At 45.6% G+C, this 25146-nt stretch overlaps 1 protein-coding gene across 1 annotated transcript in view; it reads left to right on the top strand.

The window, feature by feature from the left end:
- PRKCA (protein kinase C alpha) overlaps window positions 1–25146 on the top strand; it is a 393808-nt gene that overhangs the window by 150187 nt on the left and 218475 nt on the right. The window contains exon 3 of the mRNA XM_045986064.1: window positions 2510–2592. Coding sequence (XP_045842020.1) covers window positions 2510–2592 — 83 coding nt within the window. The remainder of the gene's footprint in view (window positions 1–2509; window positions 2593–25146) is intronic.

The following is a 25146-nucleotide window of genomic DNA, read 5'->3' as shown; positions in this document are numbered from 1 at the left end:
CAAAAGGTTGCTTTTCAAGATCTCTTCTGTTGGCAGCTTCCTGTGTATGGTCCCCTCCTATGTCCAACGCTGCCTGCTCATTCCAGACCCACATATTTTTTTTTAACATTTTATTTATTACTTTGACAGACAAGAGTTCAGAAGTAGGCAGAGAGGCAGGCAGAGAGAGAGGGGGAAGCAGCCACCCTGCTGAGCAGAGAGCCGGATGCAGGGCTCGATCCCAGGACCCTGAGATCATGACCTGAGTCGAAGGCAGAGGCTTAACCCACTGAGCCACCCAGGCGCCCCTCACTTTTTTTTTTTTTTAAAGATTTTATTTATTTCTTTGACAGAGAGAGAGATCACAAGCAGGCAGAGAGAGAGGAGGAAGCAGGCTCCCTGCTGAGCAGCGAGCCCGATGCGGGGCTCGATCCCGGACCCTGAGATCATGACCCGAGCCGAAGGCAGCGGCTTAATCCACTGAGCCACCCAGGCGCCCCTCACATATTTTTTTTAACCCACTGAGCCACCCAGGCGCCCCTCACATATTTTTTTTTAACAGAAGTAATTTTATACTGATATTGTATTATGACCACCTTTAAAAAAAAAAACTATTTTATAAGAAAACAACTGTCTGTTATCCACTACCCTGACGGGCACGCCCACGTCTTCATCCTCTGGTTATTTTATCTATCTAAAACACATACACGTAATATGTATATTTTAAATATATATGTAATTCCTTTCAGGTATTCATTTTCCTGTCCCCCAAGTATAAAATCTTGGCATTGCCTCTTACATCTTTTTTCCCTCCTGTCAGTGGCTTAGGACACAGTGCAAGGAAAGGGGAAACGATGTTTTGTGTTTGATACAATTTAGGTGTTTTCGCATATTACATTGCGTCATGAAGACTCAGGTACGGACTGTGAAGGGACCCATCCAAACGACACATAATAAGACACTCGGCAGTATCTTTGGTCCCTTGAAAAGTCAGGTCTGTTCTTCTGCATTTTCTCTGGCATCTGTTAGTTTCATTTCTTAGCAGACCAAATAATGATGGGCAATTACTTTCATTTGTAGACCAGGCAAGAGGCTTCTAATTGGGCCTCCTGGTCCAGATCTAGTCCATTCAGTTCTTCCCATTGCCACCATTTGCCCTTCTAAAGCACCGTTTTTGTCCACGTTACTCTTGTTCAAATCTTCGGTGGCTGCCAACGCTCATCAAAAACATCCCGAATGTCTTCGTGGCCACTCAGGCCCTCTGCCTGGTTTCCTTGCATGAGGCTTGGGACTTGTTCTCCTCCTGGGATTGCCACAAACCTGCCACCTTCTCCCCTGGAACAACTGACCGTCTTCAGTTGGCTTGTCTATGGCCACATGTGCTGGGAGTTGTGGTCTCAATGGGGGGAAGAAAAGAGCCCCGATTCTGGGGAGCTCTATTCCTTCTGCGGCAACGACTTAGGGCTTACCCACTGTTCATGGCGGGATATCTTTTAGCATGTTGTTCAACAGAGAACAATGGAGTAGTTGGTCACACCCTTTGAGACTCCAAGCTCTTGAGGAAGGAATAACCAGGTCATTTATCTTTTTTTGGATCCTCCACATTAACCATAGAACCTCTTAGGGGATTACTTATTCATTTCTATAACAATTCTTTTATTGACCCATCCTGAATATTTATCAAAACCGCATTGAACTTGGGAAATATTTGCTCTGTGGTAGATCTGTGGGGCCGTCCTCAACTGGTGATAGTCTCTATGGCAAGCGTGCACATGCAGGAGCGTGTGACTGTGTTTGCCTTTTTTTTTTCTTTTTCTTTTCAAAGGGCTGTTTTCTGTAGATTGGGTTTGTGTCCTTTTTTAAGATTTTATTTATTTGAGATAGAACGAGAGCAGACAAGGGGGAGAGAGAGCGCGAGCAGGGGGAAGGGCAGAGGGGGAGGGGAAGCAGACTCCCTGCTGAGCAGGGAGCCTGATGCGGGGCTCAGTCCCAGGACCGTGGGATCATGACCTGAGCCGAAGGCAGAGGCTTCACGGACTGTGCCACCCAGGCGTCCTCTGCGTTTGTGTCTTAATGAGTTCTTTGAATTCAGAATTCTGCTGAGGAAGTTCAGTAGCACACATGTATGTCACTGTAGGTATGATCTGTTATTTTTTTCTTTTCCCCCTTTATATGCATGCGTGTGTATTGGCATAGGACCGTGCAAAGTAGTTTAAGTTTTGATTTCTGGTGTTTATCTTGGGAAAGTGTCGTAACGATCACTGTCCGACCCCCTCAACTTTAGAGAATTGGAACTAGGGTTTAGGTCTCCTTGGGCCCTGTCAGACGTGACATTTTATGGTTCTATTATCTCTAAGTCCATTTAATACCAAATGTTGCCGAGTCTCGAATAAAATGTCTTCTGACTGCTGTTCGAGACTCTGTCTATAGTGAAATCAAACTGAATTCTAGAGGGACACAGAGCCTCGTTTTGGAAAAACGCAGCCTGGGTATTAAATCACTAATTTTAGTTTTCTTTTCTCTCCACCAGTTTGCTGTTTCGTGGTTCACAAGAGGTGCCATGAGTTTGTCACTTTTTCTTGTCCGGGTGCGGATAAGGGACCTGACACCGATGTAAGTAGTCTGGACACTGTTCCTGGGTGTTAATGTCGATCTCTGACTTCACCGATTTGAACGCCGGCCCCGCCGTTTGGGCACACACTCGCGATGGGAAGACTTGTCAGTGAGCCCGGCATAGCTCTAGTTCGTACTGATGAACAGGTCTCTTGTCCTTTGGAGCCCCGGCAGGAGAAGAATTCCTTAGCTTTTACCCTTCCACTGTGGGCAACCGTGTGGGGCCTAACCCCACCAGCTTTCCAGCAGGAGCTCTCACAAACAGGGTGTGGTTCTTTTCCGGAGATGTTGACAATTTCACAACAAACGTAAATCACCCTTTGCTGTCCACCCTAACGGTCTGTGGACTTTGGGCCAATGTAACTACGTCCTCCTCGTTCACTTCCGTGAGAGCCTTGCTGCCTTTTCCTTATGTGTTACAAATGCTGCTGTTGATTTAAATAATTTAGCATCTGTTCCACTGAACAACTGATCTCTGAAGCTGCCCATGTGTGAACACATAATTTTATTTGTGCCCTAATTCTGCCTGTCTCTAGCGAGCATCTCTCTTACATCTCTTGTTTACTGAAAAGTGGGATCAGCAAAGGAGAGTGGGAGTCAGGCATGGGAAATCCCAATATCTAAAATATATTGAGCGGAAAATTGGGTTGTTACGTGGAAAACATTTTAACAGCGTGAAAAAAAAATTTTTGCAGAGGAGGACTGGAAGAGGAGACCTTTCTATTCTGAGTTGCTTTTGCTGGATCACTTCAGTCACTAATACTTAAATTATGTGCTCCGAGTGTGGTTCCTACCTTTGGTTCTTGTTCCCATCAGGAAACACAGATTTCAAAGCGACTCTGTCTGGGCAGGCAGGGCTGAATTCTTCCCTTTTCTGAAGAGGGCGTACTCATGGTGAGCTCTGAGGGGCTCAGATGTGTGTGGTTTTTAGCACATGGAATGAAGGAATGGACCAGTGCACCCTGAGCACGTGGAAACATGCTGCATTTTGGTTAAGATACTGGTGCAAGCCACACAGAGAGGGAGCCTTGCGCTCAGAGCCATCCCCGGCCCACAGAGCCAGAGCCCCAGAGCCTCAGAGATCATCCTGTTTTCTGTCTTCATGGACCAGAAATCCCATGTCGATGAACGACCCACCTGCATACAAAACAGTAGTATACTCCCTCTGACCCTTGCACGCTCCCCTTCTTTCTGGATTATTGTCTCCATTTGGGGCATCTGAGAGGTAAAAATAGATGCAGATGAAGAGTACCGGCTTTCCTGAAAGTTGGCCTCAAGCATCGCATGGTGTTTCTCTGGCCATTTTGCTCATTTTCCGAAACTCATTCTTCTATTCTCCCATTTTGGCTCCAGCAGGAATGGGGTGGGGCAGGAGGCGGTTAGGAGCGTAACTATTGCCCGACCCCTCTCCCTCCTTCCACTTCTTCTTTCTTTTGGTTAAGTGCTATCTATCTATTCATTTTAAAGATTCATTTATTTGACAATGAGAGAGCACCCGCACACAGGCCCTGGGAAGTGAGAGTGGAGGCAGAGAGGGGGAGGAGAGAATCTCAAGCAGATTCGCCACTGAGTGCGGACCTGATGCACGGCTTGATCTCATGACCCCAAGGTCATGACTTGATCCAAAATTATGAGTTGGACACTTAACTGAGCCACCCATGCACCCCAAGTACTCATTATTAAGTACTTAATATGGGGGAAGATAGACATGGAAGATATCACTAATTAAAATAGGGTAGAGGTTCTCTGAGTGTGTTTACCCAAGGGACCTACTCTAGGTGGTCAGAGGCTTCCCCAAGGAAATGGCATTAAACCAAGCTGTGGGAACAGGTAGGAGATAGGCATGCGCAAGGGGGATGCGTGCGTGTGTGTGTGTGCACGTGTGCAGTGGGGCATGAGGAGCCCTGTGAAAGACTGTTTTAGGCAAAGGGGAAAGCGAGTGAGAAAGCACTGAAATGGGAAATTCAGTGTGGGAGAGAAAAAGAAGAAGCTGGTCCTCAGACAGTTGAGGATTTTGAACACAGTCTTAAGAACAATAAGGATCCAGAGAAGGGCTTTAAATTAGGAAAAATGTTGAAACTGTTTGCATGGTATCAGGGCTTCTCTGGTTTCCTTATGGGAAATGGACCAGGTTAGGAAGTGAGCCTCATGGATGGGGAAGATGGGCAGTACCAACCAAACGATGAAGAATCAGTCCCAAGAGCAAGGTGACGGGGGCTTGGGGGAGGTGGCGGCAATGGGGATGGTCAGAGTGAACTCGTTTGAGATACATTTAGGAGCTGAATCAGCAGCTCTCAGCCATTGGTGGGGGATCAGGGAGATGGAGAAGTTGAGGAAAAAACTCTCGGGCTTCAGTCCAAAACCTATGAATGGATGGAGGCCATCAAGACTGTGGCGGGAGGCTGTATTTGGGGGTGTGGGATAGGACAGATCAAGGGTTTCCCTTCAGACATGTGCAGTTTGAGAAGTCGCACACTAAGAAAACAGTTGTTTGTGAATGCAGGTGTGGAGGTGGGAAGTATAGGACATCCTTCTGAGGTTGCAGATTCCTCTGTTCTTTGTTAGTTTTAAGCTTTGGGCGTGGAGATCATCTTGCCCAGAGATGGGGGTAGATGGAATGAGAAGAAAAGAGATTAGGACCCAGGAGAGAACTCTAGTAGATTGGCTAGAAGAGGGAAGGCAGGGAAGGAGGGAGACCAAGGAGGAGCAGGCAGAGAAGTAGGAGGAAGACAGAGTGATGCTGTTTTAGCAATTTCCTAGAAGGGCTGGAGGCCAGCTCTCTGCTTATGTCATGAATTCTGAAAGCTTTGGTTACTATGCAGAGTTAATATACATCCCGGTTTGCGCAGGACTGTCTTGTTTACCCGGGGAGTCTTGGTTTGTGCCTGCTACAGATTAGCTAATGTCTGTTAAGTTCTTACCCTGCTTTGATGATCATTAGGAGGTCACTGTACTCCTAGATCCCCAAGCCAGGCACGGAGCCTTAGTGCTGGTCTGTCGGTCATACGATAAACGGGACACACACCTGTGATCTGATACGCTCATCTGAGCTCTGTCCCCGCCCCATGTTGTGTTGATCTGCCGGAAATGCTCAGTCTTTCATTTTAATATCTGCAGAAGTGAAGATAAGAGATGATTTTTTTTTTTTTTTAAATGCGAAGGGGAGAAAAGTACTTGAGCAGTCTGTGCGTTCTCTTCCAAGGAGAAAATTTGCGTCTTGGTAGTTGGCATCGACAGTCTGATGATTAGGGCTTCGTGCTTCCAGGGCTGTGTGAGGGGGAGGTGATTTATTTATTGCACAAATTCCCAAGCTGCCCAGACTCAACTGTGGCAGGGGGATAGCCGGAAAAGCACAAAGGTGTCAGGACACAGTGCTGAGATGAGATGGTAGGATTTCCTTATTTTATCTTTTCTTGAATACGTCTTAAGGTCCTAGAATTAGAGAGTTGAAAAGGGTGTTAAAGAATTCTGTAGGTTAGCTTTACTTTATGGGTAAGGAGACTGAAGCCCGTCGAAGAAAGGTGTAAATGGTCCGGCGGCACAGTGACTTGGCCCTTGAGGGTCCAAGAGGCTTGTGGTTGACTCAAGGCCATGGGAGGAAAGAGGGGGTGCCGTGGCCGGGTCGGGCTGTCAGTGGAGACGTTGCTAGCTACTACCTTGGTGTAATCCTTCAAAGTTCCGTCCTGACATTTACAAAAGTGCTAAAGGGCATGGGAAAGGCCACTTAATGGAATGGAAGGACCAGGAAGCACAAAATACAGCTTAAGAGAAAAAAAACACCGTAAGCATTTTTTTCCCCGAAAATCTTAAAGTTTCTCAATGAAGATTTGTTTCCTACACGGCAAGTGCTTACAAGGCACAAAGTTCACGTGCTGCTTAACGAGGCCGGCCCCACGGACTCCGGGGCCTCCGCACACGGGGACCAAGCAGGGGCAGACCCTGGGGGGTGCACAGATACCGTATTGCATCTTCAGGATGAGAGGACAGGCACTGTAATGTGTAACCTTAGCACTGCCCAGATTCCAGGAACCAGAGAGAAATGGTTGACGATTCTTTTGAACAGAGATCATCTTCAAGACTCAAGGAGTAGGCTCGTTGAAAGGATGCAGACATGTCGGGAGTCTTGGGGAGGAGAAGGGGTGTCTGGGTTCCACAGAGGCCGGGAAGGACCCCTCTCCCAGCAACACCCACCTCCGCACCAAGGCCAAACCAGGATTGCCAGACCCTCCCTACCAGCAGATCTGGAGATGAAAGCCAGGCATTTCCAAGACTTCAAGTGCAACCCCGTGCTCAGCAAGGAGAGAGGCGAGGAAAAGGGGAGAGTCGGTGTCGGAAAGGCACTTGGTTGGAGTCAGGGCAGGATTTGTGCGGCCTCCGAAAGCACCTTGGCGGTCTGCCCAGCACCTCAGCCCCGGGTCTAAGATCTTGTAAGACCACAAAGAGATAAAACAAAACGGCCCATGTTGAGAAACCACGAACCTCCTCCTGCCACACCCTTGGTCCCCCATTAAGGCATGAACTAGGACATGGACAAACCTTGCCTTTGGGGGTGGGGGGTGATTTCTGCTCTTGGAAAGAAACGACCATGCTTTTGCCTCATCAGCCACCACTGATCCTGAGCTGAGTTTTTTCTCTTCATTGCTCTGGCCACGGTGGGGTGAGGCCTGCGGGGGTGGGCTGGGTCCTAGAGGGCGGACTTCTTCAGACTCCTGCCCTTTACCTTCTAAAATTTCAGCTGCCCAGCGGCTTTGTCCTTCAGTCTGGAACACTTCCTGCTTGTTCGAACCAGCTCGGCTCAAATGCCATCTGTCCCGGCCGCCCGCCCTGCTGGAGGGCCCCGGGGTGCTCGGGGCTTCCTGGGTGCATGTGGGTGTGCGTTCATTTTTCTTCAGTACTTAGTGTTTTCTGTGTGTGCCATAGGGAGAGAAAACACCGAAGGACCCCTTTCAGACATTCCTCCCAATCTCAGTCCTTCCCTGCACTCCCCCAACGAAGAACCCACACACCCTGAGAGTCTTTACGGGACAGGTCTGAGACCACATAAACACTAGGCAACACTTTAAACACAATCTTCCGAATATTTGCTCTGTGCACGGCATCAGTGAGCGTTGACGAAGAGGGGAAGGGACTGACCTGTTCCAAGGCTTCCACGCCCCTCCCCCCTCAGGTAGTTCCCCTCCCTTGCTTTTGGGTTCCTTTGCTTTGTCTTTATTTGCCTTGAGCCTTTTCACCAGTGCCCCTGCCTGTCTGGGAGAGAAACTGTACCTGGGATACCCGGTGCTTTTTCGGTCTGAGCCATACAATCCGACAGCATTCGGGTGATTTAGAAACAACGACCTGGGACATTAGTGTACCTCACCTGGGAGAGGACCAGCATCCACGCAGACAGCATCATGAATTAGCGGGTGCCTTCCAGAATGTTTGGAAGGGCGTAAATGAAGAGATCAACTTGCTGAAGGACAGGGGGTCCGGCTTCCGATCTGAGTACATCTTCAGGTCTGCAAAGATGGGGAAACTGAGACATTGGAGGACGCTCTGTAGATCGCTAGAGTGGACCTGGAAACAGTTACGCAAATGGCCACAAAGCCAAAAGTGATACCTGGTGCAGGGCTGGACCCTGGAGTGGGATTGGGGGGTGTGGAGGTCCAGGTACAAAATGACTCACTCTTGATGATGGCGACCTTGAGCTCTTTCCGGTGTCTTAGAAACAGAGCAAATGAAACAGCTGCCGAATTGTTTAAAACGCAACATCTCGGGGCGCCTGGGTGGCTCAGTGGGTTAAGCCTCTGCTTTTGACTCAGATCATGGTCTCAGGGTCCTGCGATCGAGTCCCAAGTCAGGCTCTCTGCTCAGCAGGAAGCCTGCTTCCTCCTCTCTCTCTGCCTGCCTCTCTGCATACTTGTGATCTCTGTCTGTCAATTAAATAAAAAAAAAATCTTAAAACGTGACATCTCAGAGCTTCATCTGTAAGCAGACTCAAAACATTTAAAGTAAACCTAGAAATTTAATTAGCCAATCTCTTTTCTCAAAGTGTGCTTTTATATTTAATATGGAAATACAGCGATTTTGTGAGCAAACCCCGTTACACCCGAAACACTTTTCTATTCCCGACCTGACAGAGGGAGATTTGTTAAAAGGTACAAGAGCTTAAGAAGTTGCATTTAAAATTCAGCCCAGCGAGGTCAGAAGACTTCTGGGGTGGGAGTGGGGGAATCCTGCCCTGTCAAGTCACTGAAAATCCTGGATTTTCTATTTATCAACATGGAAGTTGAACTTGATGGTCTTTAAAGCTGTTTGCAGCCCTCCGTGGCATTCCCTCTCTGAATACTTACCCAGGGCTTCATGCTGGGAAGATACGGAGGTGGAGGCAATTCTTGCTGTCCTGGTGCATCCTCCTTAATCAAAAAGATGAGCTGAGCATGCCAAGAATGATACTGTAAGACTGCGTAGGGTCACTGCCCTAAATGGGGAAGACCTGAAATGCTTGTTGAGTTTTTAAGTGCGGGAGAGAGAAAGTGCCTCATAGAAGATGGAGGCAGGCTTCCTGGAGAGGTTTTTAAAGATTTTGAAGATTTATTTCCTTTCCAGTCTTTTACAGACTAGGAAGACCAGTATTCTCGCATTTCTCTTGCTGGTTTCGGGGAGTTCTCTGTCTTGCCGAAGGCTGCTCTCCAGTGGCACATAAACCCAGGTGACACGCTTTTGGAAGAGGACCTGTAAAAAGGACTCTGGCGAGGGAGACCTGCAGTGTTGTGTGTGGCCTGGTGGCATCCGCTCTGGATAAAGCTGGGAGGGAGCCTTTGCGGGGGTCCCGAACCACTCTGCCCTCCCCCACCGGTGCCATTCTTCACGTGCCGTGATGCCACAGGGAACCTTAAAAAGAAGTTATTTCAGGGAAACAAACCCAACAAAAAGCTCCCATGCTAATTCTGCTCTTCAGTGGGTGGATTATTTTATGTACCAGATTCACAGTAACAGAAGTATTTCCTCCAAGGGAAGGGACTCCTGCTACTTTTGCGCCAAATTAATTTAGCCGGGAATTAAAAATAGCCTCACAACCCTGCACCGGCAGTTCGGACGCACTAAAGGAGACAGCTGGGCGGTGGTGCATCCACTGTCTGGGGCCGCCCAGGTTTGGCCCCTGCGGAGAGGGGGGTGGTAGTGCCTCACATTTCATCGGGTCGCGGTTATGCCTGGTTCAGAGGAGCCCCTTGGGAGGCTTTTCAGCTTAATCCAGAGATTTCAGTGGCCTCTGCTCAAACATCTTTGGAACTCCACTCTTGGAATGCCAGTAGCACATTCTTCTCAAAATCTCCTCTCTGGGCAAATTGTCAGCCTTTGAGAGTGTTGTGGGGACATTGGTTGGGGACGCGGCCAAGTTCCATGGAGCCAGGTCTGCACAAGGGGAAGTAGGTCAGGTGGATGGTCCAGTTTTGGGTCCAAAAAGGTAAGCTGATAAGGTTAAAAGAGTATTTTCTTGGAGAATTAACAGTCTGTTTCTAGATCTCAGGTTTGAAGGACCCACGTGTGCGTGAAGCATATAGGAACCACCGTGTAGCCTTTTAGTGACACTTCTACCTAACACCCATGGTTGTTTAAAAAAAAAAAGAAGAAGAAATCGTCGCCCTGCTTCCTGATCATGCCCACACAGCGGATCCTTCGTGGAGAGATCCTGTGTCTTTTCCCTTGGAAAACAAGGGTTCCGTGCAGAGCCTGACACAGAATGGGTACTTGAAAGAGATCTCTTGAACCAGAATAAGTGGGAGAAGGTCCAATAACCTAATTGAACCATTAGTTGTACATATCTGGGGTGGAATTACTCGGCTTTAGCTACACATGGACTGTTCCAAGACGTAGGAATGGGTATTTCATCTGCATTATTAGGGCAGCATGGGAGGGGGACAGAAGAAACATACTCGATGGACTTTCCTGCTTCTCACAAACCATTGCAGATCATTGTCTTAACTATTGTGAGTTTGAGAAATGGTGGACCTGAGCCGTAGAGCTTTTGACTGCTTAGGATACAGACTGGTGTGGTGGCTTCCATATTTATTTTTCTTGACCCGTACAAGGACTTAGTACTATCAGACAGTTCATGATTTACAAACAACCAAATTAACCTGTTCCTGAGAACTGTGGTTGGCAATTATGTCTAAGGAGCCTACTACTGAAATCATTGGAAGCCCAGAGCTAGAAATTCTGCTATATGAGTAATGGTGTCTTCATGATATCTCCTGACGTATATTTAGTACCTCGTATGTCTGGCCCTTGGTATGTATTCGCTGTATGCCGTCATTAAATGCTGCTTGGATATTTATTATTGCCACGTACTGTGGGGTGCAAAGGTTAAAAGACAGTCCTTGTCTTCAAATAGCTTATTCTTAATGGAAAGCCATGCACATGAATAAGCATTATTCAGGTGATTACGTCAATGGATAGCATACATAAATACACTAGGCATACATGAATCCCATTGTCTAAGTGTGAAAGTCAAGGCTCAGCATTGGTTAATCCAGTAGAAAATAGTTATTAAGCTTTGGGCCAAGCCTCTGTTTCCAAATCTGTTCTCTTTCCTCAAAATCAAGTGGGCTAAACAGCAAAGCCACTTGACGGGCAGGTGTTCTTTTTTTTTTTTCTTCTTCTTCTTTTTTTGGGGGGGGGATTGATTTATTTATTTGACAGAGATCACAAGTAGGCAGAGTGGCAGGCAGAGAGAGAGGAGGAAGCAGGCTCCCTGCTGAGCAGAGATTCCCCATGTGGGGCTCTATCCCAGGACCCTGAGATCATGACCTGAGCGGAAGGCAGAGGCTTAACCCACTGAGCCACCCAGGCACCCCAAAGGGCAGGTTTTCTGCCAGGGAAAAATTCTCTTTCTTTGTGACTAGAATCTGGAGTCAGAGTGACTGAGAAATCTTAAAATGGTAAGAGAAATTTGAAATAAGTTCCTCTGATAGTATAACAGTAAACGCACTCACGAGTGAGACCAATAAGGTGAGCTAGTGGAGACCCAGCATGGCGGAAGCTGACTGGATGCCATGAGAGCCTAGAGCAGTTTGGAGATTGTTTGGGTTCTCCTCAAGAAGGCAGAAGGTAGTACTTTCCAGGACCCTAGGTTTCTGGAAAGATTGGTTCTAAGTGGCTTTACTCTAAGCTGAAAGCCAGCCCAGAGAGCTTTTTGGCTCATGCCTGAGGTTTGTTCCTGGATTTTAGTGAGTCACTCCTTCCACAAGCTGAAGTAGGAGTCCCATTCAATTAGCTGATACCTTCCTCACCTTGGCTGTTTTCTGCTTAATGAATTTCTCGCAGGAGACTCTGTCTCCTGTGGACAAAAAGAGAAGTGCATTTCCCTGGCCAGGAGAGGAAGATTTGTAGAGGATTTTCTAGCTTGCCTTGTTATCATTGCCGCATCTGTTTATTTACAGTGAGACCAAGGGCCAAAAACCAAATCAAAGGAGCTCACTTGCTAGGAATTCTGTATATGCCTTTGATAGTGGCCGCGACCAATGAGACAAGTGGGGGAGTAGCCCCTCTGGCAGCTGTTTCTATCATGTTGTACCAGAAGCTGTGAGCGAACAGTCATGGTGGCTAGTATTAGCAGGAGGTGCGATGGACGGTGGGAAGGTCCGTTCTAATCATTGCTCATTTCACATTTCAATTTTCATCCTCTAAGAGATTCTCAAAACACATTTGAGTTTATACTGAGGGGGAAAAGCTGGGTTCTAAGAAGAATGTCCTTGTCCCAGTGAGTGTCCCATTGCCATCAGGCATTAAATAGTCTTGATCGCATTCCCCCAGATTATTTCCCTGGTGTGGAGAGAATTCTCAGGTTCCTTATGTTGAGAATATGACACTCAAGCTGTACAATACGACCCTTGTGTTCTTTCCTGCTGCCTACTCTCCCTGCCTGAGCTGGGGCTCATTCCTGTTCTGCTAATCTGTGTTGGAACAATACCAGGTGATCATCTGTGCACAGTCTCCCAAGCCAGAAGCCTTGATATCATCTGGCTTGTCTCCATCTTCTTTGTCTCTCACATCTAAGTGGTCTCCCAAGTTCTATGGGCTCTGCCTCTCCTCTCCAGATTCATAGCCACCATCTTCACAAAGATCTCATCGTGTTCTATGAGTTGGTCTTATTGGCTCTGGACTGCGGTTTCTCCCGTCATCCATCCTTTGTATGGCCAGCTGGTGGTAATACAGTCGTGTGTGTGTCTGTGTGTGTGTGTAGCACATGTCAACATTTTCCAAAGGCTTCTGCAGGGTCATACATGATGACTCCACTGGCTGTTCGCTGGGACTGTTGGCCAGGCTTTGGTTTTCCATGTGGCCTTTCCAGGAGGGCAACATTGTCTTCTAACATGGTGCGGCTAGTTTTTGAAGAGGGCAAACCTGAATGTGTGCATGCTTAAGCTGCGGCTAGCATCACGTCTCCTGATGTCCCATTCGCCAAGGCAGGTCACATGGTGAAGCCCAGAGTCACTGTGAAGGTAGGTTAGTCAGGATTCTCCAGAAAAACAGAACTAATTGGATGTGCGTATGTTTATCACACAGACTTATACGAAATTGGCTTATGTAACTGGCAAGTGCCAAGAGCCACAGGCAAGCTAGAGACAGAGAGCCAACAGTGAAGCTTCAATCCCAAGGCCAGCAGGCTCCAGATGCAGGAAGGGCCTGGGTGTTTCTGGGGTCTGAAGATGGGGAAAGAGCCCATGTGCTAGTTCATGGTCATCGGACAGAAAGAACTCTCTTGTTTAGGGTCTGGGGGATTGTCAGTGTTTTTGTTCGGTTGAGGCTTTCATTAGAGAAGGCAATCTACTTTACTTATCTGCCAATTTAAATGTTAATCTCATCCAGGGACACCTTGGTGGCTCAGTGGGTTAAGCCTCTGCCTTCAGCTTGGGTCATGATCCCAGGGTCCTGGGATCCAGCCCCGCATCAGGCTCTCTGCTCAGCGGGGAGCCTGCTTCTCCCTCTCTCTCTGCCTGCTTCTCTGCCTACTTGTGATCTCTCTCTTTGTCAAATAAATAAATAAAATCTTAAAAAAAATGTTAATCTCACCCAAAAACTCCCTCACAGAAACACCATTATTTGGCCAAATATCTAGGCACCCCGTGGCCCAGTCAAGTTGACATGCAGACTTAAGCATCACAGAGGGGGACATACACAGTGTGGATCCTGGGGGTGGGGGGCACTGCAGTCATTAACAGAACGGCTGACCACAGGAAGACTTACTTTGATCCTATTTTACTATTTTCTTTCCCCTAAATCTTATTCATCTTTGTATCCCCAATACTTATTATGATTTCTGACTCATAATTAGGCGATCATTAATATTTGTTGAGAGAATAGAAGAAAAAAAAATCAAGTTCCTGATCTCAAAATAGAATGAAAATAATTTCCTTGGTTTGCATAAGATATCTGTAAAATGTTGCGGAAGATTGTCTCAGAATCCATACCAGCCATTTCTGGCATTGATACAGCCGTTGATCTTTAGTTATTGCTTTTGGAAAGTGAAGTATTTCAAAATATCAATTTTAACAATTTAATTTTTGTTAGTACCCAAAGTTTAAGCCTAACAAAATTATGCAAAATGTCTGTGAAACTGTGCTAACTGCGTGACCAGACTTTTTTTTTTTTAACTTGTTGAATATTTTTTCTGTTAAATGTTGATGGGAAAACGACCTTTTAAAAGGAAATGCTTGTTTTGTCAACCACATATTTTGAATTTATATTCATTAAGGTGATTGCTAACTGTGCGGTTAATCTGGAGAAGGGTTATAACCACAGTTCAATAAGGAAAATGATACAACCAAGGACACTACCTTTGGAAGCAGTAGTCTGATTTCTTTCCAATTTGACCACTGCTTTTCTTTTCTTTTCTTTTCTTTTCTTTTCTTTTCTTTCTTTCTTTTTTTTTTTTAAAGATTTTGTTTATGTGACAGAGAATGGCAGGGAGAGGGAGAAGCAGGCTCCCTGCTGAGCAGCGAGCCCAACATGGGGCTCCATCCCAGGACCCTGGGATCATGACCTGAGCAGAAGGCAGACGCTTAACTGACTGAGCCACTCAGGCACCCCTGACCACTGCTTTTCTAAGGTCCATGTACATTATATGCCTAACTGTGCCAGGATAGACAATTTCATACTAACTCAGAGGTAGCGCTTCAAGCTCGTGAGCAATTTAGATAGGTAGGAAACTGCTAAATGAAAGATTATATTTTGAAATACACAGATTATAAACTTTTACAAGTGAGGGTTTTTTTTTCCCCCAAGACATAAAACACACTTAAGCACCTTTCAGAAGGCAATTTGCATGTTGCTTGCTTTCTACAATTTTGAGTTCCTAGCCTGTCCCTCCCCATCCCTCTTTCAAGGCCAGAAGCTTTGTAGAGTTAACATAGGGTAGAAATGTTTAAAACATGAGGATTTCATACTTGATATTTTCTGTGGAGGAGGGTGATTTTAGGTTTCTAGATACTAAGCTGTATCATGACTCATTTGTTCTTAAACAGGTCGTTCTCCTGTTACTAAAATTAATCACAAAAGACCAGGGAAGCTTGAAAAAGAAGAGATCACACAGCAGGCTCTTAAAATTAGAAAGGCAGGTCTGCTCTCTTTTGCATTTGCTACATTTGAATGATGCACCAAGATTAAGGTAATTCATTTTAATTACGTTTTTCTCATTACGAATTGGTGATTTAGAGTAAGTGATGTACAGAACAAGAATGGGAGGGGTGGTAAGTTGAAAACTTAAAAATGAATCACAGAAGTGAAACAGACCTTCTCTACAAGTACGTGCACCTGTCAGCTTGGGAGTTGTGTGCCTAAGTTCGATCGTATTCTCACTTAGTGAACTTCTCTTCATCTGGGAGCGGAACTGGGGGAGTCCAGCAAAACCGCTCCGGCTGAGCTCCTCGCTTCTGCTTTTGTGTCCTGCACTTTATCCTCTCTCCTGCAGCTGGAATGAGATTTTGCATAGATCAGGCAAATCAGATCATTGCCTTGCTCTGTCTCAATCCTTCCATGGCTGCCTCTGATCATTAGAATCAAACACAAACTGCTTACCTAGGTCCAAAAGGCTTATGCAGATGGTGATCTTGTTCTCGTTTATCTCGGTGATAATGCCAAGCTCATTTGAGCCTCAGGTCTTTTGCTCTCAGGGCTTCCTCTGCAGTGAAGCTCATTCACACCCTTAAGGCCTCTGCTCAGATGACCCCTCCTTGGAGAGGCCTCTCAAGATCCCACTCTCCCCTCTCTTTCTAAAAGTAGTCTGTCCTACTGTGTGTATTTCGTAACCCTACACTTGAATCTGTAATGTTTACTTGGTTACTTTTTCATCTCTCTGACCAGCATGAAACACCATGAGTGGTAGGTATGCTGTTTTAGGCTTCTATTCAACTTAGTGACTGGCACGTTGAGTGCTCAATATTTTTGGCTGGCCAAATGCCTATTACTCTTACAAGGGGGAAAACAAATCTTAAAGTTTTGTTTCCTCCCAACAATATAACTAAAAGGAAATATCCTAGGATCAGTGGAGATCGTTTTCTCTTCTGTGATGCTGTGCCATCTAGTATAATAAACTGGGCCGTGTCCATTAAGCCTGAGACCTACCATGTGATTAAATGTGTCTTCCAAAAAACATGTTTTTCATAATCCTGCTGTTAATATGTGGTCTATAAAATTCAAAATAAAATGTATCCGATCAATCTTATTTCACTTACCTAATTAACCACCCGATTCTGAATGTCAGCCATTCTGGGTAAGTGGGATTAGTGTTGAATTTCAGACCTTGAGAATAATTTATATCTAATAGGATCTTCCCATGGAAAGTTATGGCCTGGCTGCACACTCGGTTGGTAGCAGCATCTTTGTTCTTAGATTTCCCTCTGCAGCCATTGGTTTTTCCTAACATCCTTGAACAGTAGGGAGTTAAATAAATTGGGATACATCAGTGTGATAGATTATGTGCAACCATTGAGAATGATGACTCTAAAGGTATGGAAAATGCTTCTTTGATGCTGGGTGCCAGGCACTTACTATAAAGGCATTGCTATGACTACAGCTCGGACAGAATTTGTGTTGGGGCAGGATCTAGAAGGGAACCTACGAAACTGAAGTCATTGGATGACTGACTTTTGAGATGATTGAACTTGGAGAGCTTCTTTCGAGATTTCATCTTGTGAGAACCATGCAGTTTTTGAGAAGTCATCCTGTACTTTTGGGATATGACAAAGTCCTGTGGTCTCCCAGAGCATCATACAAATGGAAGACAGCCACACATCTGAGAGTTCTTTGTTCAACTGTGTGACAAGAAAGCAGTTGTCATAGGTGTCTCTACAGCTTCATGCTGTTGTATCAGCTTAGGTTTGTGTTCAAGCCGGAAGACTGGAAAACCTGACCACACAGTGGCTGGACCTGAATAAGGGACATCATGTTCCTCCTGTAACAAAATGTGTGGAACTGGAAGTCCGGGGTTCATGTGGCATCTTCATGGTTCCCTGATGGATCAAGCCTCATTCTTCCTTTCAGTTCAGCCATCTTATCCTGCAGATTTCATTCTCCCCTTTGCTGCCTTCATTGTGGGGTGGCTGTTCCATTACCATCCCATCTATGTTCCAAGCAGGAGGAAAGAGAAGGGTGAAATCAGAGCAAAGGTGCCTGTTGAGTCTACTCCCTTTTAAAGAACTCCACCAGAAACCCAATCTGGCAACTTCCATGTTGGCCAGAACTCTGTCACATAGCCTCTCCTGCTTAGAAAACATAGAGTTCGGAGGTGTTGTGTTTTGTTTGCTTATTCTTTTAGGTAAGCTCCACACCCATTGTGGAGCCCAATGCAGGGCTTGAACTCATGACCCTGAGATAAAGACTTGAGCTGAAATCAAGAGGCAGATGCTGCAGTGACTGAGCTATTCAGATACTACATAACTACATTGCCAGGTGCCCCTGGAGTTTGTTTTGTTTTAAACTGGGTATATTTCTACCCAGAACAAAATCAAGGTAGTTCAGCAATAAGAAGAGAATTAATATTGGGTAGGCAACTAACTTTGGATCCAATGTTGGGATGGAGCACCGCCTTTTAGACATAAATGTCTTCACATGTTGTATTTGTGTCCCTTTCTGTTGCTGTGACTTCATCTCAGCACAGGAAGGATTCTCTTACTCACATGTCATGAGGGGTTTTCAGATACAATCAAACTAAGTTTCTTAATCTGTAGACAGAAAAAAGAGACCGGAATGAAGAAGTCTTGTGATCAGTTTTGATAAGACTCTCTTTTTTTTTCTTTCCATTAAACACTTTTAATTCTTTGGTGAAGGTTCTTTTCTAAGAAGCATTGTGGTTTTCATAATGAAATATCTTGAGTTCAATAATTGTTTATCCAGTCACAATATTCTTATTACTTAGTAGTTCCTGATAGTAAATAAGGGTTGACTGAAACAAAACAATGTATTAGTAACACATTTTATTAAAGCAGCTTTGTCTTCAGCAGAGCATCCCCCAAGTTGCGTGAGAAGCAATATTTCTCCATGAGTGCAAGTCCTCTTCTGGACTCCAAAGTGCAGTGTGGGCAGCAGATTTTAAGGAGGTTTTGGGAGATGGGTAGGATAGAGATCCAGAAAATGAGTTAGGAATGTTTACTGTGAAGAAAAGAAGTTGTAGGAATCAGTGAGCACTGCCTTTCATCCTAGGAGGAAGGGTGGACTTAACTTTGCAACACCAGAGTTTAGACCCAGACCCAATGACTAAGCATTATAAGAAGGCAGAGTTTAGCATAAATTCCAAAAAGAACTTCCAAAGAGTAGATGCTTCTAATAATAGAAGAGGGACTCCAGAACAGGGAGTTCCAAGAAGTAGGACAAGGGATGCCAGTCCTGCTTTACTCAGAAGGAACAGAGATGGTTCTGCCACACTTCAGGTTTGAGGTGAGGCTCAAAAGAGTGCTGAATTTTCTCTCTCGAATGCCCTTCTCCCCTGCCACCTGGCCATTTTTTTCAATTGAGGTATAATTAACATAGAACATTATTGGTTTTGGCTCTACACGGTAATGATTTGGCATTTGTATATATTGCAAAAGGACCACCCCAATAAGTCTAGTTAACATCTGTTACCCCATATAGTTTAAAAATTTTTTTTCTTGTAATGCAAACCTTGAAGTTCTCTCTTGGCAAAAAAAAAAAAAAAAGACAAACTCTTTTTGGCAGCTTTCAAAATGTAGTACAGTATTAACAAATCACCACACTGTACATGACATCCCCTTATTTTATAAGTAGAAATTGTTCCCTTTGACTTCCGTTAGCCATTTTTTTCACTTCCAGCAACTACCAATCTGTTGTTACTATGCACTCATTTCTTATTCTTTAATATTCCAAGAGATATCATATAGTATTTGTTTTATTTCACTTAGCATGATGCTCTCTGGATCCATCCAAATGGCAAGGTTTCACTTTTTATGGCTGAATAATGTTCCATATGCGGGTGCTACATTTTCTCTACCCATTCATCCGCTGATAGACTGTTTCCAGATCGTGGCTCTTGCAGATAATGCCACAGTGAACTTGGGGGTGTGTATGTCTTTTCAATTAGTGTTTTGTCTTCGGATAAACACTGGAAATGGAATTGCTGGACTATATGATTGTGGGTGCTTTTTTTTTTTTTTTTTAATTTTTTGAGGAACCTCCATACTGTTTCCACCATGGCTGCACCAACTTGCATTCCCACCAGCAATGCACGAGCGTTCCCTTTTGCCCGCATCCTTACCAACAGTTACTTCTTGTCTTTTTGACAATAGCCAGCCTAACAAGTATGAAGGGATTGTTCATTGTGTGTTTTTTTTTCTTAAGATTTCATTTATTTTAGGGAGAGGGAGAGGGAGCCCCCTGAGGCAGACTCCCCGCTGAGGGTGAATGCTGGTGCAGGGCTCCACCTCATGACCCTGAGATCATGACCTGAGCCAAAATCAAGAGTTAGACACTTACCTGAGCCACCCAGGTGTTAATGTTGAATATCTTTCCATATGCTTGTTGGGCATGTTTATGTCATCTTTGGACACATGTCTATTTCAGACCTTCCCATTTAAATTTTGGGGGGCTTTTTTTTTCCCTTTGGCTATTGAGTTGTAGGAGTTCTTTATATATTTTGAATATTAACCCCTATCAGATCTCTATCTTACCAATTCTTCCCCTTTCTTCTATCCCAGTGGGTCTCTTTCCACTTCACCCCTTCCCTTGCCCCATCCCCCCCCTTCACTTGCTCCTTCTCAGTTCATTCTTTTTTTCCCCCCTTTTAGAGGTTTATTTTAGAAGCTAGAGCATGAGCAGGGGGAGGGACAAAGGGAGAGGAGGCAGAGAATCCCAAGCAGACTCCTCACTGAGCACTCCTGCACGGGGGTCCACCTCTCCACCCTGAGATCGAGACCTGAGCCGAAATCCAGAGTCAGACGCCTACCTGACAGAGCCAGCCAGACACCGCCTCTTCCGTTCTTTCCATGGGCGCCTCTCTGAGAACATTTCTTTTAAATTTTTTTTTTAAAGATTTTATTTATTCATTTGAGAGAGAGAGCACAAGCAGGGGCAGAGGCAGAGAGAGGGAGAAGCAGACTCTGCTGAGCAGGGAGCCTGGCGTAGGACTCGATCCCAGGACCTCAGGATCATGATGCTTAACCCACTGAGCCACCCAGACATCCTTCTGAAGACATTTCTAATGCTGTGCTGTAATGGCCTCTCCGTCTCTGCCCATATGCTGCAGCCTGGGAAGGGCAAAGCCCACCTGTCATCTCCCTGTCCTCTGCGCTTGTCCACAGTCTGGTGTGTAGCTGGCTGAGGGCATCCTTCCTGACTTCGCAAGTAGCTGACCAGAGGTGGGGAGACTGCCTGAGCCAACCTTGCCGTGTTACGTGGATTTTTGTTTTGACTGTACACGGACACCAGCACTGCCCTCACAGGTTGTCTGAGCCAGCTGTGGCCTCTTGGCAGGATGGACGGACGGTCACTGAGAAGCACGAGTAGCCACAGTTACCTGGCACAAGAGCCGTCCAGTCGAGGTGTCTGACTCCCGTGCTGCTGACAAAGTTGAAAACCTCCTGTCCAACTGTTGGCGAAGCACGCTGTGCCTTCCGGCTCCACGGAGAAAGTTTCCTTCTGCGTCTCTTGGCGCTCCTGCTGTGGACGCCGGATCTGCCGGTGTGCTCACAGTGCATGTGAAGGCAGCAGGCCAGGCCCCTGGGTTCCTTTACCAGAGCAGAACAAGGCAAGTTGTAAAAATAACTTGGTACACATGTAGGTGAAATAACCTTACCTCCCAGCGGCTGAGAAAAAATGGGTCCCAATTCCGGCTGATGTTCTAGGATATTTTTAGAAAGAGGGCCCCTTCTTCTTAGATGGTCCATGAGGGAAAAATCATGGCAAAAAAAAAAACACCACACACCATATATATATATATATAAACCAAAGAAACACCCCATATATATATGGGGTGTTTTTTTGTTTTTTTTTTAATTTAATATGTTATAATATATAATATATGTTATATATAGAGAAATATATATGTGTAAGTATATACATATATATATGGCTATTCTAGTGTTGGGTGTTTCATTTTGTTTCCCCTCCATTAATAAGAGAAAAGCAGGCATTTGCAGAGGCCCGTCATGAGCATAGAAGAAAAGGAAAATGTAATGTTTTCTTCTCTTGGTTGTTTGTAACGTATGATTTAGTTCTAACACATACTGCTGTGAGTTATTTTCAGTATGTGGCAAATTGTTGTAAGGGCCTTCTAAGAAACTCCTGCCTCCTAAGGTGTTTCCCACTTTAATTTTATTCAGGGGAAAAAATGGCTTTTGGAGTTTCTTACTAATTAGGTTTTAAATGAAGGCGACTTATTAACCATAGCATTTGAACTTATGAGCATTTCGCTGTTACTGCCACCGGAAAGGTTTGGTCTATTTCTACTAGAATCTTCTAAGGGAAATTGATGAACCTGGTAACCTAATTTTAGACCTCTTGAAATTCAGCAGATGGATGGTATTTATAGCGTTCTGAATCAGTTCCTATTAGATGTTTAAAAATAGTCACATCATTAGAGAGCACATTGAGGAAAGAAATGATTTTTAACCCCAAATCTAGTGCCCAGAACATTGTTTTTAGTCTCGTCAAGTGTGTATGCATTTTGGGTAGCAATTTCTAAAGAGCCTTTCTGTAGTCTTTCCTGCGTGATGCTGCTGTTGTCATAGAAACAGATCTCGGAGTTGCTTTGTTACCCAGTGTAAGGGACTCCCTGATATGGAGTTACTGTAGGTCATCGTCAACACGGAGCCTTTATTCAGTGTTGCGCTACGATGCATATTCTACAGAGCTCGGGTGGAACTCTGTGTTTGGAGCTTACATTAGAGACGTCCTATTGACACCCATAAATACAAATCAGGGTCCTCGGCCACAGGAGCCTTAAAGTCCAGGCAGCGGCACACGCAGCCTTATTTCAGGTGGGGTGGCACATCCTGGGTCCGGACAGGTCATTCTTATGTGCCCAGTTAGGGTTGACTTTCCAAGAAAGGAGGATTTGGGAAGTTGGTTGAGTAGTGCAGGAAATGAGCGAACCTAAAGTTGGGGGATTGTTTAAAATGCCCAGCAACTGTTTACAGGTGGAAACTGGCCCCTGATCTGAGACGTGGCTGTGCATGTTGGTGGCTGAATTGCTCTGAGACCTCAAGTTAGCAAGTTTTATTAACAAGTTTGCAAGTTGTAAGGCAGTGCGGTCACCTCCTGACGCAGGGTTGTTTTGTTTTGTTTGTTTGTTTGTTTTTCTTACAGCGGATGTGATATTGTTGTTTGGGGTTGAAGGTGGGCAGAAGTACTTGGAATGCGAGGCAGACTCTTGCTGCCCTCAGATGGTCTCTTGCCTTCTCACTTCCCAGGCAATACTGTAACCTCCCTGGATCTGCATTTCCTTCCTGTTCCATCGGTGATAGGCCTGTCGGTTGGGCGGCGGGTTACATGGGGGAATGATGGTAAAGGAACTCGTCATGCCAGTGCTTGGGACGTGCTGCTTCCTCACCCCCGACAGCGTATTCCCCTGGCAGGCGCTTCTCGAGCTCGGATTCCACACCTGAAGCTTGACGATCACCTGGGACTGTGTTAGAAAAGCAAATACCCCAGTGCCACAGGTGTATGGGGTTGGCAGCTCTGGGGCCGGGCCCCACAAGCTGTCCAGTGAGCAATCCAGGTGACGCACACCGAGAACAGCCCTCCTCGGACATATTTCTGGGGGTGGGTTTGTTTGCCTTTGTTGACAGTTCTTGTTGCTATGGGAGGTTCATGGTCTCCCACAGCTTCCCCGCTCCACTGCTGACGGAGGGTCGTGAATCCGGCGGCTCTGGATTTCTGAGCCGTTGGGAGAACGAGATAATATTGAATGGCAAAAGTCTCTTTGTATTTTGCTATCAAAAAAATAGGCCAAATTCAGCTTGTCGACGTTCATGCCGTTAGCAACTATTTCTCTCCTGAATGTCGGGTGTCCGGATTTATTTATAATTGTGTATCTTGTTCAGGCTAAGGAAATAATTAAGCACGTGCTTTTCGGACTCTGGGATCCTGCGTTCTTACCTCCTAATCGATAGTGGCTTTCTGGGCTTTCCAAATCGAGCAGATTTCGCCCACAGACTTACCAGGAAAAGGAGAGTGATTCCAGTATCACTTGTCCCTGCTATTTTAGATACAATAAAATTCTTCCAGGGCCTCTCAAACACCTGCTATAGAGTATTAAAAAAAAAAAACAAAAAAACGGCAGGGATTTAAAAGTCTCAAGCTATCATCGGTATGTTAGGAGGCAAGGGCTCCAAATGTATGAGACGCCTCCAACAGTTTGTGACATGTGGCATTGCCAGGACTCTTTGGGGACCTGCCCACTCGATACAAACCAAATTGTAGCTTCAACTAATTTTGATTTGGAAATTGCCTCCTTAAAAAGAAAAGTACTAAAAATGTTTGACATTTACAGGCTTTCTGCAACAGTCTGCAGTTTCTCTAGCAACTGTATTCACAGACTTTAGAAGAATCTGGCAATTGCTAGCTCATGTTTTTAGATAGCACAAGAGTACAAATACAGCCCTAATGGCGCGTCGGGACCACTAGGGTCCGTGGGACATAAGGACCGTCAAAGTCCCGTTTCTTGTTTTTATAATTTTTTAAACCTGTTTGCAGTGTCATCCAAATGTAAACTCCTCTGTAAGGATAGGGGTAGGACGTGACCACAGAGAACCTCCCTCTCCCCCATCCTTTTTCTAATAAGTACTGTCTATAGGATCCCAGAAGAGTGGAACAAAGGATGAAAAGAGGTTCGACTCTTTCCTAAGGAAAATTAAAACGTGATTTCTCTTTTCTTGGGCTAATTAGAACAACTAAAAGTAAACATCCAGTTATGCAGTGATGAGTCTGGTCTGGCCCCGTCTGTATTCTTTAAGGAGTCCTAAGACAGAAGAATGTATGATGTAAAGAAGGCCAGTCTGAGACAAATTCAGATTGTTGTAGAGAATGAACTCCCCTTAACTGCACAGATTCATACCATGTGTGTAAGCAGAGAAAATAGGGTCAGGAATTGTTTCTCTTATGCCAAAAGACGAGAACACTAGCTTAGGAAATAGGGAGACTTGGTTTCTACTTTTGATCGATTTTCAAAATATGGAAGGTTCTTTGAAATAACAAGTGGCTGTGGGGGATTCCAGGGGAAGACACGATGTGCACAAGGAAAGACCACCCCATGTGTGTGACCTGAACTAGTTTGGGAAGAGCCCTTCCTCCAACCCCTGGCCCCTAAGCCATTATCCAGTCTCTCCTCCTCCTTTCAGCCATAGTTCAGTTCCCATTCTGTATGACAGGGATGGGGGCCTTTTTCTGGGTCTGGACCATGGGTTCCACAAGATGTCAGGGAGCTGCTGGGATCCTGAGATGGGCACCCCCCTGGTGGAGGTGGTCTGGGAGCCAGGAGGCCGCAGCGCAGGCGGTTTGCTTGGAGAAGGGCTGATGGACATCCCAGGACTGGGTATGACCAGAGGCAAAGCCGTTGAAGCCGGCTAGGGCAGGAGAGAACACTTCTACTTTATAAAGCACCCCCCCATTCTATTTAGCACCCTGTAATTTCTGTGTATATCAATGCTTAGTATTTAGTAATATCTTTGAGTCCATCTCAGCTCCGCTAGGCAGAAAGGCGTTCCTGGCTATTAGCCGAACCAGGGGGAGGGGGCGATGTGGGGGAGAGTCCCTGAGCAAGGAGAAAGTCCAGGGGGCTCATTGGAAGCCCTGCTGGCGGTCTCTTGGAAAACCTTGGTCATGTGCTTGCTTGGTATTGTTACAAAACAGGGTCGAGTAATTCCCTCACAGGTAGTTGTGCGGAGCCCCACGAGGTCCTTCATAGTGGAAGAACGGACCAGCGGCTCAAAGCAAACTTAAAGAATGTTTTGGGGTGTTTTTTGCTGCCTGGGTTAGAGGCATAGCAGTAAAAACTGTAGTGCCCTTTCTGAAGTTGGGCAATATGGCGTGGGAATGTGTAGCTGGATCCCTGGCTGATGCATG

Source organism: Meles meles, chromosome 18 (genome assembly GCF_922984935.1).
Source record: "Meles meles chromosome 18, mMelMel3.1 paternal haplotype, whole genome shotgun sequence".
Lineage (NCBI taxonomy): Eukaryota > Metazoa > Chordata > Mammalia > Carnivora > Mustelidae > Meles > Meles meles.
Note: the sequence above shows the minus strand (reverse complement) of the source record. Positions and strands in the feature narration are given on the sequence as shown.